This window comes from Nerophis lumbriciformis, linkage group LG26, assembly GCF_033978685.3.
Source record: "Nerophis lumbriciformis linkage group LG26, RoL_Nlum_v2.1, whole genome shotgun sequence".
NCBI classification, from domain to species: Eukaryota; Metazoa; Chordata; class Actinopteri; order Syngnathiformes; family Syngnathidae; genus Nerophis; species Nerophis lumbriciformis.
This window is the reverse complement of record NC_084573.2, coordinates 39,647,501-39,663,255: the sequence shown is the minus strand read 5'-3', so window position 1 is coordinate 39,663,255 and position 15,755 is coordinate 39,647,501. Positions and strand designations below refer to the sequence as shown.

General features: G+C 30.2%; 1 protein-coding gene across 2 annotated transcripts in view; it reads left to right on the top strand.

Moving 5' to 3' along the window:
• The window catches only part of LOC133623653 (choline/ethanolamine transporter flvcr2b-like), a 67,555-nt gene that overhangs the window by 50,406 nt on the left and 1,394 nt on the right, over positions 1-15,755 (top strand). The window contains exons 8-10 of one of the 2 annotated variants that reach the window (XM_061986906.2): positions 2,540-2,651; positions 7,905-7,960; positions 12,006-12,146. In XM_061986906.2, coding sequence (XP_061842890.1) covers positions 2,540-2,651; positions 7,905-7,960; positions 12,006-12,083 — 246 coding nt within the window. In that variant the 3' untranslated portion in view covers positions 12,084-12,146. The remainder of the gene's footprint in view (positions 1-2,539; positions 2,652-7,904; positions 7,961-12,005; positions 12,147-15,755) is intronic. The other variant, XM_061986907.2, reaches the window with a different exon arrangement.

Genomic DNA, 15,755 nt, shown 5'->3' with positions numbered 1-15,755 from the left:
TATTTATTTGCTGCATTTTACTTTTAAAATCAATATTTTTAGTCTCTTTAAAAAAAATTGCAATCTTAATTTATTAAATATATTGTATATATATAGTTATATTTATATATTTTTTTGAAAAATTACACTTTTATTCCAATGAAAATACCCTTTTTTTTGTAGAATTCCACACTTTTCCTCCTTATTATGACTTTATTCTTATTGTATAAATTTTGTCTCTAAATGTATGACTGTCTTAAAATGTGACTCTTTAAATAAAAAAAAATGCAATAAATAAAAAAAATAATTTACATCAAATTATTTTCTCATAACATGGGGACTTTTTAAAAAATAAAAACAAATTTTGCTAATTATATTATTTGCAACATTTTACTTGTAAAATCAATATTTTAAGTATTTAAAAAAAGACCTAATTTATTAAATATATTTTATATATATTTTTTTTTAAATTACACTTTTATTTCATTGAAATAAAATATATATATATTGTAGAATTCCACACTTTTTCCCCCTTATTGTGACTTTATTCTCATTATATATATTTTGTCTCTAAATGTATGACTATAGTGTCTTAAATGTGACTCTTTAAATCCAAATAATGAAATGAATAAAACATAGCATGGGGACTTTAAAAAAAATGAAAACACATTTTGTTTATTATATTATTTATTTGCTACATTTTACTTGTAAAATAAATATTTTTAATGTCTTTAAGAAAATACTGAAAATCTTAATTTATTAAATATATTTTATGTAAAAAAAAGGGTTATATTTATAATTTATTTTGGAAAAATTACACTTATTTCAATGAAAATACCTTTTTTTTCTTGTAGAATTCCACACTTTTTATTCTTGTTATACATATTTTGTCTCAAATGTATGACTATAGTGTCTTAAAATGTGAGTCTTTAAATCCAAATAATGTAATAAAAAAGAAATAATTACATCAAATTATTATTTTCTCATAACATGGGGACTTTAAAAAATTAAAAACACATGTTGCTTATTATATTATTTATTTGCAACATTTTACTTGTAAAATCAGTATTTTCAGTCTCTTTAAAAAAAGACTGAGAATCTTAATTTATTAAATATATTGTGTATATATATATATATATAGGATTATATACATTTTTTGGTGAAAAATACACTTTTATTCTTAAAAAAAACAACCTTTTTTTTTCTTGTAGAATTCCACACTTTTTCCCCTTATAATGACTTTATTCTTATATATATTTTGTTTCTAAACATCTAAAATCTAAACTAGTGTGACTCTTTAAATCCAAATATTGCAATAAATAATTTAAATCAAATTATTTTCTCTTAATATGGGGACTTTAAAAACAAATAAAAACACATTTTGATTATGATTTATTTGCTACATTTTACTTGTAAAATCAATATTTTTATTCTCTTTAAAAAGACTGAAAATCTTAATTAATTAAATATATTTTATATATATTATATATTTTATACAATTATTTTTTTAAATTACACTTTTATTCCAATGAAAATACCTTTTTTTCTTCTTGTAGAATTCCACACTTTTTCCCCCCTTATGACTTTATTCCTGTTATTTATATTTTGTCTCAAAATGTATGACTATAGTGTCTTAAAATGTGACTCTTTAAATCCAAATAAAACAATAATTTACATCAAATTATTTTCTCATAACATGAGGACTTTTAAAGAAAATAAAAACACATTTTGCTTATTATATTATTTATTTGCTACATTCTTCTTGTAAAATCAATATATTTAGCCTCTTTAAAAAGACAGAAAATATTAATTTATTAAATATATTTTATATATATATATATATATTTTTTTTTTCTTTCTTAATTGTACTTTTATTCCAAACAAAAAACCTTTTTTTCCTGGTAGAATTCCACACTTTTCCCCCTTATTATGACTTTATCCTCATAAAATCCTGTTTCAATGTTGTCCAGAAGATGTCATTTACTAATGTGCATGATGATCTTTTTTTTTTAATCTAATCAAAAGACAGAAAAAAGATGGCACATATTTAAACAAATCTCTATATTATTGGCATCAACATTACATTTTTCTTCTCCTTACAACAGACATTTTTTCTCTTGCATTTTGTTTGCTTTACAATTTCCACAATGTGACGCTGTGGTTGTTAAAAGGGGCCCTAAGTCCCACTTTGAGCACCCCTGGTTTACGTACCCCGGGAAGGTTAAGCGTTACCAGAAGGGAAATGTGAGATCATTTACGATGCAATAAGTAGTGCCAAATGTCTTTGAGGCGTTTCAAAAGTTTTACTTTTAGTTGTCTTTCTCGAGTTCTGCTTAATTGTGCTGTCTACCCCTCACTGTTGCCCCCTGCAGAGTGGAGGAGGTACTGCAAGAATGAGCCTTTCTCTTGTCAGTCAAGATTGAGGGCTTCACAAGCTCACATCTTGTCATGATTTCATGTTTAGGTGATGTTCGGCTGGTTGAAATTGAAGTTGTGTTGTTGTTGGCCATGTTTTAGACACTGTGAACATTTTCTCCATGTCACCTTGCTTGGCGTGCAGGTGTTTGGCATCATCTTCACCATCAGTCAGGGCAAGATCATCGACACGTTCGGCACGCTGCCCGGCAACATATTCCTCTGCGTCTTTCTCCTGGTTGGCACCATCATGACCGGTAAGAAGTTCTCCCACTGTTTGACTCTTTAGCAGCAACTGTGTGGAGCATCTTGGTGATCTGGACAACACCCGTCACTACTTTTGAGTTGTAACAACAGCAGCAGACACGGCTCATTATACACAAACATTTGTCTCTAAATGTAATATATATTTCCTCTCTAAATGTGTCTAGTGTCTTAAAATGTGACTCTTTAAATCCAAAAAATGCAATAAATAAAACAATAATTTACATCAAATTATTATTTTTTTTTCATAACATAAGGACTTTAAAAAAAATAAAAACACATATTGCTTCTTTTATTTTGCAAAATTTAACTTTTAAAATCAGTCTCTTTAAAAAAGACTGAGAATCTTGATTCATTAATGATATTTTTAGATATATATAAGGCTATGTTTATAATATTTGGTGACGTTAGAACAGTCAGGATGTGAATAGAAGTGTGTAGAGAAAAGTGTTTCTGGTGTTGTTGTCGCCACCCTCATGTTAGGAGTTGTGTTTAGTACAAATGTGGACTTGGACAGCTGCTGGGGTCTTTGTGCTTGTGTTTGTGTTTGTGTGCACGGCAGCTGACACTAACTGTAAAGAGCAATACATCAATAAATACAACACCATTAAAACAATACTAAAGGACACCAGAACGCATCAATTGATTTAGTTTTAATCAGCCCCTTAAGCGGCTATAAAATGATGTTGCTGAACAGACAATATGTCTAATATTTTTTATTTATGACCTTTTTTAATCAGCCCCTTAAGTTTCCTAGCGGCTATAAAATTATAAAATGATGTTGCTGAACAGACAATATGTTTAATATTTTTTATTTATGACCTTTTTTAATCAGCCCCTTAAGTTTCCTAGCGGCTATAAAAATATAAAATGATGTTGCTGAATTGACAATATGTCTAATATTTTTAATTTCTGACCTTTTTAATCAGCCCCTTAAGTCTTCTCGCGGCTATAAAATTATAAAATGATGTTGCTGAATACATGATATGTCTAATATTTTTTATTTCTGACTTTTTTGTTAATCAGCCCCTTAAGTCTTCTAGCGGCTATAAAATTATAAAATTAAGTTGCTGAATAGACGATATGTCTAATATTTTTTATTTCTGACCTTTTTCAATCAGCCCCTTAAGTCTTCTAGCGGCTATAAAATTATAAAATGATGTTGCTGAATAGACGATATGTCTAGTATTTTTTATTTCTGACCTTTTTTAATCAGCCCCTTAAGTTTCCTAGCGGCTATAAAAGTATAAAATGATGTTGCTGAATTGACAATATGTCTAATATTTTTAATTTCTGACATTTTTTAATCAGTCCCTTAAATTTTTGGGGGCCAAAAAATATATAAAATGATGTTGCTGAATAGAGGATATGTCTAATATTTTTTATTTCTGACCTTTATTAATCAGCCCCTTAAGTCTTCTAGCGGCTATAAAATTATAAAATGATGTTGCTGAATATATGATATGTCTAATATTTTTTATTTCTGACTTTTTTGTTAATCAGCCCCTTAAGTCTTCTAGCGGCTATACAATTATAAAATTAAGTTGCTGAATAGACGATATATCTAATATTTTTATTTCTGACTTTTTTCTTAATCAGCCCCTTAAGTCTTCTAGTGGCTATAAAATTATGAAATTATGTTGCTGAATAGACGATATGTCTAATATTTTTTATTTCTGACCTTTTTTAATCAATCAGCCCCTTAAGTTTCCTAGCGGCTATAAAATTATAAATGATGTTGCTGAATTGACAATATGTCTAATATTTTTTATTTCTGACATTTTTTAATCAGTCCCTTAAATTTTTGGGGCGCCAAAAAAAATATAAAATGATGTTGCTGAATAGACGATATGTCTAATATTTTTTATTTCTGACCTATACAAGTATAACCCATTTATCATTTATTAATCAGCCCCTTAAGTCTTCTAGCGGCTATAAAATGATGTTGCTGAATAGACGATATGTCTAATATTTTTTATTTCTGACCTTTATTAATCAGCCCCTTAAGTCTTCTAGCGGCTATAAAATGATGTTGCTGAATAGACAATATGTCTAATATTTTTTATTTCTGACCTTTTTTAATCAGCCCCTTAAGTTTCCTAGCGGCTATAAAATTATAAAATTAAGTTGCTGAATAGACGATATGTCTAACATTTTTTTATTTCTGACTTTTTTTTAAATCAGCCCCTTAAGTCTTCTAGCGGCTATAAAATTATAAAATTAAGTTGCTAAATAGAGGATATGTCTAATATTTTTAATTTCAGACATTTTTTAATCAGTCCCTTAAATTTTTGGGGGCCAAAAAAAATATAAAATGATGTTGCTGAATAGACGATATATCTAATATTTTTTATTTCTGACCTTTATTAATCAGCCCCTTAAGTCTTCTAGCGGCTATAAAATGATGTTGCTGAATAGACAATATGTCTAATATTTTTTATTTCTGACCTTTTTTAATCAGCCCCTTAAGTTTCCTAGCGGCTATACAATTATAAAATGATGTTGCTGAATTGACAATATGTCTAATATTTTTAATTTCTGACATTTTTTAATCAGTCCCTTAAATTTTTGGGGGCCAAAAAATATATAAAATGATGTTGCTGAATAGACGATATGTCTAATATTTTTTATTTCTGACCTTTATTAATCAGCCCCTTAAGTCTTCTAGCGGCTATAAAATGATGTTGCTGAATAGACAATATGTCTAATATTTTTTATTTATGACCTTTTTTAATCAGCCCCTTAAGTTTCCTAGCGGCTATAAAATTATAAAGTGATGTTGCTGAATTGACAATATGTCTAATCTTTTTAATTTCTGACTTTTTTGTTAATCAGCCCCTTAAGTCTTCTAGCGGCTATAAAATTATAAAATGATGTTGCTGAATAGACGATATGTCTAATATTTTTTATTTCTGACCTTTTTCAATCAGCCCCTTAAGTTTCCTAGCGGCTATAAAATTATAAAATGATGTTGCTGAATTGACAATATGTCTAATATTTTTAATTTCTGACATTTTTTAATCAGTCCCTTAAATTTTTGGGGGCCAAAAAAATAAATAAAATGATGTTGCTGAATAGATGATATGTCTGATATTTTTTTATTTCTGACCTTTTTTAATCAGCCCCTTAAGTCTTCTCGCGGCTATAAAATTATAAAATGATGTTGCTGAATACATGATATGACTAATATTTTTTATTTCTGACTTTTTTGTTAATCAGCCCCTTAAGTCTTCTAGCAGCTATAAAATTATAAAATGATGTTGCTGAATAGACGATATGTCTAATATTTTTTATTTCTGACCTTTTTCAATCAGCCCCTTAAGTCTCCCAGCGGCTATAAAATTATAAAATGATGTTGCTGAATTGACAACATGTCTAATATTTTTTATTTCTGACCTTTTTTAATCAGTCCCTTTAAATTTTTTTGGGCCAAAAAAATTATAAAATGATGTTACTGAATAGACGATATGTCTAACATTTTTAATTTCTGACCTTTTTTAATCAGCCCATTAAGTCTTCTAGCGGCTACAAAATTATAAAATGATGTTGCTGAATACATGATATGTCTAATATTTTTTATTTCTGACTTTTTTGTTAATCAGCCCCTTAAGTCTTCTAGTGGCTATAAAATTATAAAATTAAGTTGCTGAATAGACGATATGTCTAATATTTTTTATTTCTGACTTTTCTTTTAATCAGCCCTTTAAGTCTTCTAGCGGCTATAAAATTATAAAATGATGTTGCTGAATACATGATATGTCTAATATTTTTTATTTCTGACTTTTTTGTTAATCAGCCCCTTAAGTATTCTAGCGGCTATAAAATTAAGTTGCTAAATAGAGGATATGTCTAATATTTTTAATTTCAGACATTTTTTAATCAGTCCCTTAAAGTTTTGGGGGCCAAAAAAAATATAAAATAATGTTGCTGAATAGACGATATGTCTAATATTTTTTATTTCTGACCTTTATTAATCAGCCCCTTAGTGAAGTGAAGTGAAGTGAATTATATTTATATAGCGCTTTTCTCTAGTGACTCAAAGCGCTTTACATAGTGAAAACCCAATATCTAAGTTACATTTAAAGCAGTGTGGGTGGCACTGGGAGCAGGTGGGTAAAGTGTCTTGCCCAAGGACACAACGGCAGTGACTAGGATGGTGGAAACGGGGATCGAACCTGCAACCCTCAGGTTGATGGCATGGACACTCTACCAACCGAGCTATACCGCCCCTTAAGTCTTCTAGCGGCTATAAAATGATGTTGCTGAATAGACAATATGTCTAATATTTTTTATTTCTGACCTTTTTTAATCAGCCCCTTAAGTTTCCTAGCGGCTATAAAATTATAAAATGATGTTGCTGAATTGACAATATGTCTAGTATTTTTAATTTCTGACATTTTTTAATCAGTCCCTTAAATTTTTGGGGGCCAAAAAAATATATAAAATGATGTTGCTGAATAAACTATATGTCTAATGTTTTTTTTATTTCTGCCCTTTTTTAATCAGCCCCTTAAGTCTTCTAGCGGCTATAAAATTATAAAATGATGTTGCTGAATACATGATATGTCTAATATTTTTTATTTCTGACTTTTTTGTTAATCGGCCCCTTAAGTCTTCTAGCGGCTATACAATTATAAAATTAAGTTGCTGAATAGATATGTGTAATATTTTTAATTTCAGACCTTAATTAATCAGCCCCTTAAGTCTTCTAGCGGCTATAAAAACTATTTTGCCACTTGTGCCAGCTTTTTTGAAACATGTTGCAGCCATCAAATTCCAAATGAGCTAATATTTGCAAAAAAGAAGAAAGTTTCTCAGTGTGAACATGAAATATCTTGTCTTTGCAGTCTATTCAATTGAATATAAGTTGAAAAGGATTTGTTGTATTCTCTTTTTATTTACCATTTACACAACCTGACAACTTCACTGCTTTTAGGGTTTTGTACAAGCTGGAATAAGTACACTTATTGTATACAACATACTTGTTGTTCCAAAATCAGGGGTTCTAGTCCATGAAGTGTTTGAATACAAAGGTTAAAACCTTCAAGTGCAACATGTAGTTAATCATTTGTGTGAATTGCAGCTGAACAATGTCAACTTTCAGTTGTTTTACCCCAATACCATGCATTCTTGGGAAGGGACTTGTATCACTGCAAAGACACAAGTATTGTTTAGTCAATGATTATTCAGGTTGTGTCTTCTGTATATTCAAGACTGTATTTTTTTATTCTGCTTGTTCACTGCAGGCTTCATCAAGTCTGATCTGCGGAGACAAAAAGCAAATGTGTTGGCCAAAGCAGAAGTAAGTGTGAAGCACAAGTGTGTGTGTTGTCTTCCTGTCAAGGTCGTGTGTGTGTGTGTGTCCTCTGCTTCCCTGGAAATAACGGCCGCTGGTTATTTTTGTGTTCCTACTGCATGCCTGCAATAACTTCTCTTTGCATCTTTTCCAAACGCTGCTTCCTAATGTACATTTAAATGTAATTACACCGTTGTACAATATTCACCCCAATATAAGACCTCTTTTTCTACACTTTGTAAGTATATGCTAATAACCTTGAAGAAACAGGTGTCTCTGTCAAGGTCCTGGTCATGTGAGGGAATCCCCAGCTGGTCAGCATGTGTGTATGTCTTTAGAGTCTTTAGAGCAGGGATGTCAAAGTGCTGTTCATTGATGGCTGCCATCAGAGGGCCACTTGTAACAGTGAATAATGTAGGGATTTGACTCTGGATTTCATTATTAATTATATCATTTGTTTTAAATAGACTGTCCATTTTACAGTAAAAACTTTGTATTCACAAAATAGGGTTATATTTATAATTTATATATATATATATATATATATATATAATTTTTTTAAATTACACTTTTATTCAGATGAAAAAAACGTTTTTTTCTTGTAGAATTCCACACTTTTACCCTTATTATGACTTTATTCTTACAATTTTTTATTTTGTCTCTAAATGTATGACTATAGTGTCTTAAAATGTGATCCTTTAAATCCAAATAATGCAATAAATAAAAAAGTAATTCACATCAAATTATTTTCTCATAACATTGGGACTTAAAAAAAAAAAAAGCTTTTTAATTATTTGCAACATTTTACTTGTAAAATCAATATGTTCAGGCTTTTTAAAAAGACTGAGAATCTTAATTTATTAAATATATTATATTATAAATATATATATATATATATATATATATATATATATATATATATATAGGGTTATATCATTTTTTTAAAAGAAAAAATACACTTTTATTCCAATCAAAATACCTTTTTTTCTTGTAGAATTCCACATTTTTCCCCCTTATCATGACTTTATTTGTATTATATATATTTTTTCTCTAAACGTATGACTATAGTGTCTTAAAATGTGATTCTTTAAATCCAAATAATGCAATAAATAAAACAATTTACATCAAATTATTTTCTCATAACAAGGGGACTTAAAAAAAAAAAGAAAAAAACATTTTGCTTATTATATTATTTATTATAATAAATATATATATATATATATATATATATATATATATATATATATATATATATATATATATATATTATATATATATATATATTATATAATTTCTTTATTATTTATTATATTATTTATTGTGCTGAAAATTTTAATTTCCCCTCTGGGATTAATAAAGTATTTCTGATTTGCAACATTGTACTTGTAAAATCAATATTTTCATTTCTTTAAAAAAAGACTGAAAATCTTAATTTATTAAATATGTTTTATATATATATATAGGGTCATATTTATATACATATTTTTTTGAAAATTACACTTTCATTCCAATGAAAATACCTTTTTTTCCTGTAGAATTCCACACTTTTCCCCCTTATTTACTTTATATTTTTCTATGTATATATATTTTTAAATATTTATAGTCTCTTTGAAAAAAAGACTGAGAATCTTAATTTATTATATATATATATATATATATATATATATATATATAGTAATACACCGTTAAAAACAACAACCATAGTTTTTACAGTCAAAAACTGGCAGCTCAGTCAACAGAATTTTAACGCAGAAAACAGTAGTAGTTTTTGTTCAATTTACAGTAATATGCTGTAAAGAACAACGTAAAATGTATTGTCATTTGTATTAATTTGATGGGTAGTTTGCTGTAAATTTAAGTATTTTTATTTACACAAAAACATGTTTGTAAAGTATGATAATATACTGTAATATTTGTTGCAATAATGGATACTATTAAAGTTTAAAAGGTGTGCAATTTCAAGCAGTACATATATTTTTTCTGTCAAAATGAAAAAAAATCAATTACATGTAGTGAGAAAATATGAAGTACTTTATTGACACACATACTTTCCAGGTGTTTACGGGCCAGATCTGACCCTCGGGCCTTGACTTTGACACCTGTGCCTTATACGTTTTACAAGGGTAAATAGACTATGTCTTATATTGGGGTCAATACGGTATTTATTATCATTTTCCCCTGTCCATGGATGTTGAGAGTCCAACGTACAGCAGTTGGTTTCTGGTGAAATAGTAAGAAGTAGGGCTTCATTGCCATAAGGGATGGGCGATATGGCCTAACATATATATACAGGTAAAAGCCAGTAAATTAGAATATTTTGAAAAACTTGATTTATTTCAGTAATTGCATTCAAAAGGTGTAACTTGTACATTATATTTATTCATTGCACACAGACTGATGCATTCAAATGTTTATTTCATTTAATTTTGATGATTTGAAGTGGCAACAAATGAAAATCCAAAATTCCGTGTGTCACAAAATTAGAATATTACTTAAGGCTAATACAAAAAAGGGATTTTTAGAAATGTTGGCCAACTGAAAAGTATGAAAATGAAAAATATGAGCATGTACAATACTCAATACTTGGTTGGAGCTCCTTTTGCCTCAATTACTGCGTTAATGCGGCGTGGCATGGAGTCGATGAGTTTCTGGCACTGCTCAGGTGTTATGAGAGCCCAGGTTGCTCTGATAGTGGCCTTCAACTCTTCTGCGTTTTTGGGTCTGGCATTCTGCATCTTCCTTTTCACAATACCCCACAGATTTTCTATGGGGCTAAGGTCAGGGGAGTTGGCGGGCCAATTTAGAACAGAAATACCATGGTCCGTAAACCAGGCACGGGTAGATTTTGCGCTGTGTGCAGGCGCCAAGTCCTGTTGGAACTTGAAATCTCCATCTCCATAGAGCAGGTCAGCAGCAGGAAGCATGAAGTGCTCTAAAACTTGCTGGTAGACGGCTGCGTTGACCCTGGATCTCAGGAAACAGAGTGGACCGACACCAGCAGATGACATGGCACCCCAAACCATCACTGATGGTGGAAACTTTACACTAGACTTCAGGCAACGTGGATCCTGTGCCTCTCCTGTCTTCCTCCAGACTCTGGGACCTCGATTTCCAAAGGAAATGCAAAATTTGCATGGTTGGGTGATGGTTTGGGGTGCCATGTCATCTGCTGGTGTCGGTCCACTCTGTTTCCTGAGATCCAGGGTCAACGCAGCCGTCTACCAGCAAGTTTTAGAGCACTTCATGCTTCCTGCTGCTGACCTGCTCTATGGAGATGGAGATTTCAAGTTCCAACAGGACTTGGCGCCTGCACACAGCGCAAAATCTACCCGTGCCTGGTTTACGGACCATGGTATTTCTGTTCTAAATTGGCCCGCCAACTCCCCTGACCTTAGCCCCATAGAAAATCTGTGGGGTATTGTGAAAAGGAAGATGCAGAATGCCAGACCCAAAAACGCAGAAGAGTTGAAGGCCACTATCAGAGCAACCTGGGCTCTCATAACACCTGAGCAGTGCCAGAAACTCATCGACTCCATGCCACGCCGCATTAACGCAGTAATTGAGGCAAAAGGAGCTCCAACCAAGTATTGAGTATTGTACATGCTCATATTTTTCATTTTCATACTTTTCAGTTGGCCAACATTTCTAAAAATCCCTTTTTTGTATTAGCCTTAAGTAATATTCTAATTTTGTGACACACGGAATTTTGGATTTTCATTTGTTGCCACTTCAAATCATCAAAATTAAATGAAATAAACATTTGAATGCATCAGTCTGTGTGCAATGAATAAATATAATGTACAAGTTACACCTTTTGAATGCAATTACTGAAATAAATCAAGTTTTTCTAAATATTCTAATTGACTGGCTTTTACCTGTATATCACAACATCTGCAGTAACACAATATAAGTAAGTGATAAATAGAAGAGAACAGTGTTCTTTTTCCAATGACATTGTGCTTCAAACCTGCTGGGGTCAAAGGTCATGCTGACCCTTCTCCTGCCAGTGACTAACACGGTGGTGACCAGTGATCAGCGCCTCTTATTTTAGGAGGAGTCCAAGGCCTCGGGACAAGACTACGGCGCCACGGCCTTGATGCCCGGGCCGCAGACGCAGTCTTCACTCTAGTCTTTTCTACGGCCAAAAAACAACAACAAATGTAATGTTAGCGCCACCCACAGACGCACAAAGGTAATAACAAGCTTCACCTTTGACCTGCTTCTTCTTCTCCTTTCTTTGCACAACAGTGATCGATACTGAAATACGATACCAGATCTTTCTGCTGTGATATCATTCTCAAATCAAAATGTCAATACTTTTGGTACGTGACTTATTTGAGATTATGTAAGCAATCAACAGGAACAAAGTCATTGAACACGTGAACAATGTTCAATGTTTTTGTTTACGTGTTCAGTATTTTCACATACCATATTTTCAGACTATAAGGCGCACTTAAAATCCTTTTTTATTTCTCAAATCTCCACAATGCGCCTTATAACACCTAATGCATGGAATAATGACATCTATAACTAAATAATGACATCTATAGCTAAATAATGACATTTATAACTAAATAATGACATCTATAACTAAATAATGACATCTATAACTAAATAATGACATCTATAACTAAATAATGAAATCTATAACTAAATAATGACATCTATAACTAAATAATGACATCTATAACTAAATAATGACATCTATAACTAAATAATGACATCTATAGCTAAATAATGACATCTATAACTAAATAATGACATCTATAGCTAAATAATGACATCTATAGCTAAATAATGACATCTATAGCTAAATAATGACATCTATAGCTAAATAATGACATCTATAGCTAAATAATGACATCTATAACTAAATAATGACATCTATAGCTAAATAATGACATCTATAGCTAAATAATGACATCTATAACTAAATAATGACATCTATAGCTAAATAATGACATCTATAGCTAAATAATGACATCTATAGCTAAATAATGACATCTATAACTAAATAATGACATCTATAGCTAAATAATGACATCTATAGCTAAATAATGACATCTATAACTAAATAATGACATCTACAGCTAAATAATGACATCTATAGCTAAATAATGACATCTATAACTAAATAATGACATCTATAACTAAATAATGACATCTATAGCTAAATAATGACATCTATAGCTAAATAATGACATCTATAACTAAATAATGACATCTACAGCTAAATAATGACATCTATAGCTAAATAATGACATCTATAACTAAATAATGACATCTATAGCTAAATAATGACATCTATAACTAAATAATGACATCTATAACTAAATAATGACATCTATAACTAAATAATGACATCTATAGCTAAATAATGACATCTATAGCTAAATAATGACATCTATAGCTAAATAATGACATCTATAGCTAAATAATGACATCTATAACTAAATAATGACATCTATAACTAAATAATGACATCTACAGCTAAATAATGACATCTATAACTAAATAATGACATTTATAACTAAATAATGACATCTATAACTAAATAATGACATCTATAACTAAATGACATCTACAACTAAATAATGACATCTACAGCTAAATAATGACATCTATAACTAAATAATGACATTTATAACTAAATAATGACATCTATATCTAAATAATGACATCTATAACTAAATGACATCTACAACTAAATAATGACATCTATAACTAAATAATGACATCTATAGCTAAATAATGACATCTATAACTAAATAATGACATCTATAACTAAATAATGACATCTATAGCTAAATAATGACATCTATAACTAAATAATAACATCTACAGCTAAATGACATCTATAGCTAAATAATGACATCTATAGCTAAATAATGACATCTATAACTAAATAATGACATCTATATCTAAATAATGACATCTATAACTAAATAATGACATCTATAACTAAATAATGACATCTATAACTAAATAATGACATCTATATCTAAATAATGACATCTATAACTAAATAATGACATCTATAACTAAATGACATCTACAACTAAATAATGACATCTATAACTAAATGACATCTACAACTAAATAATGACATCTATAACTAAATAATGACATCTATAGCTAAATAATGACATATATAACTAAATAATGACATCTATAACTAACTAATGACATCTATAACTAAATAATAACATCTACAGCTAAATAATGACATCTATAACTAAATAATGACATCTATAGCTAAATAATGACATCTATAACTAAATAATGACATCTATAACTAAATAATGACATCTATAACTAAATAATGACATCTATAACTAAATAATGACATCTACAGCTAAATAATGACATCTATAGCTAAATAATGACATCTATAACTAAATAATGACATCTATAACTAAATAATGACATCTATAGCTAAATAATGACATCTATAGCTAAATAATGATATATATAACTAAATAATGACATCTATAACTAAATAATGACATCTATAACTAAATAATGACATCTATAGCTAAATAATGACATCTATAGCTAAATAATGATATATATAACTAAATAATGACATCTATAACTAAATAATGACATCTACAGCTAAATAATGAGAGTAAATATCAAGTTCACACATAAAAACAAGTGCAGACATGAATTGTAGATGAGACTAATATTTGTAGCAGGAAATCAACTGCAAACACAATTATCGTCAGGATCACAGCAGCACTCAATCAAATACGTTACTTAGTGACGCAGCAATAAGTCCAACTGTGTCTTTTCTTCTCTAAATGCTTGTGAGTGTGAAAGGAAGTGAGCAGTAACGTCTTAGTGATCATGAATGCTTAAATCTTTACAATAAATATTTCTCTTAGCAGCGTGAAAATCTACTCCGTCACATTTGAAATATTTCTTTCCATGATCACGTTTATATTTGCATGTAAACCTTTCAAAAGACGCCCACACCTGCACTCATGCAGGTAAATAAAGTGCCTCGAGGTCACGTGATTGAAACCCAGTTTTACCAGTTAGACTTTTGCTGGGTTTAGGAAAGAAAATGCAACTTCTCGTGCTATGCGCTTCCTCGCTCCTCCACAAGAGGGCGACATAGTAGTAGGGCTTGTCCACTCTTTTAACTCATTATGCGTCTTTTTAGAATGGAAATTCCATATAAAGGACAATATAATCATGTTAACCAGCAGATAAAAACACTTTTTTACTGGAAATTGGAACAATTTATGTATTTGCCTCATGCATTTTTGTACACTAATGAATAATGAAGAATATTCTGTAGGTTTTTTAAATCGTTTTTTAACTTCAGCTTTATTTCAAGAATATGTGGAAATATATATTAAACATTGTTGTACAATAACAAGTTAAAAATTAGAGCTGCAAGCAGCGTTGGTCGGGCCCGCGTATTTGGCAGGTGCTACTCCTAAGTGTCCCAATACTTTTGTCTACTTTTAGTCTGAAGTGTCCCAAGACTTTAGTCTAGTGTACCTACCTTGTCTGCATTGTGTGGGCACGTTGGTGCTTCCTGCTTTTGAGCAGCCATCTTAAAAAAACAGCACCGCAGGAGCATCAGTGCAGCGGGTCTTTGAAGGGTCATAAAATCAAAACCGGAGCAGGTATCACAACTCTTTCGCCAACTTTTAATCAGAAGGGTTCAATCTCTCTCCTGTGTTAATTTGAAGCCGAAACAACAAACGCGCTCAGAGGAGATAATTTTTGAAGAAAGGTGACCGGTTTTTACAAAAATTTTGTTTTGAAGGGGGAATAGCAAACTTCC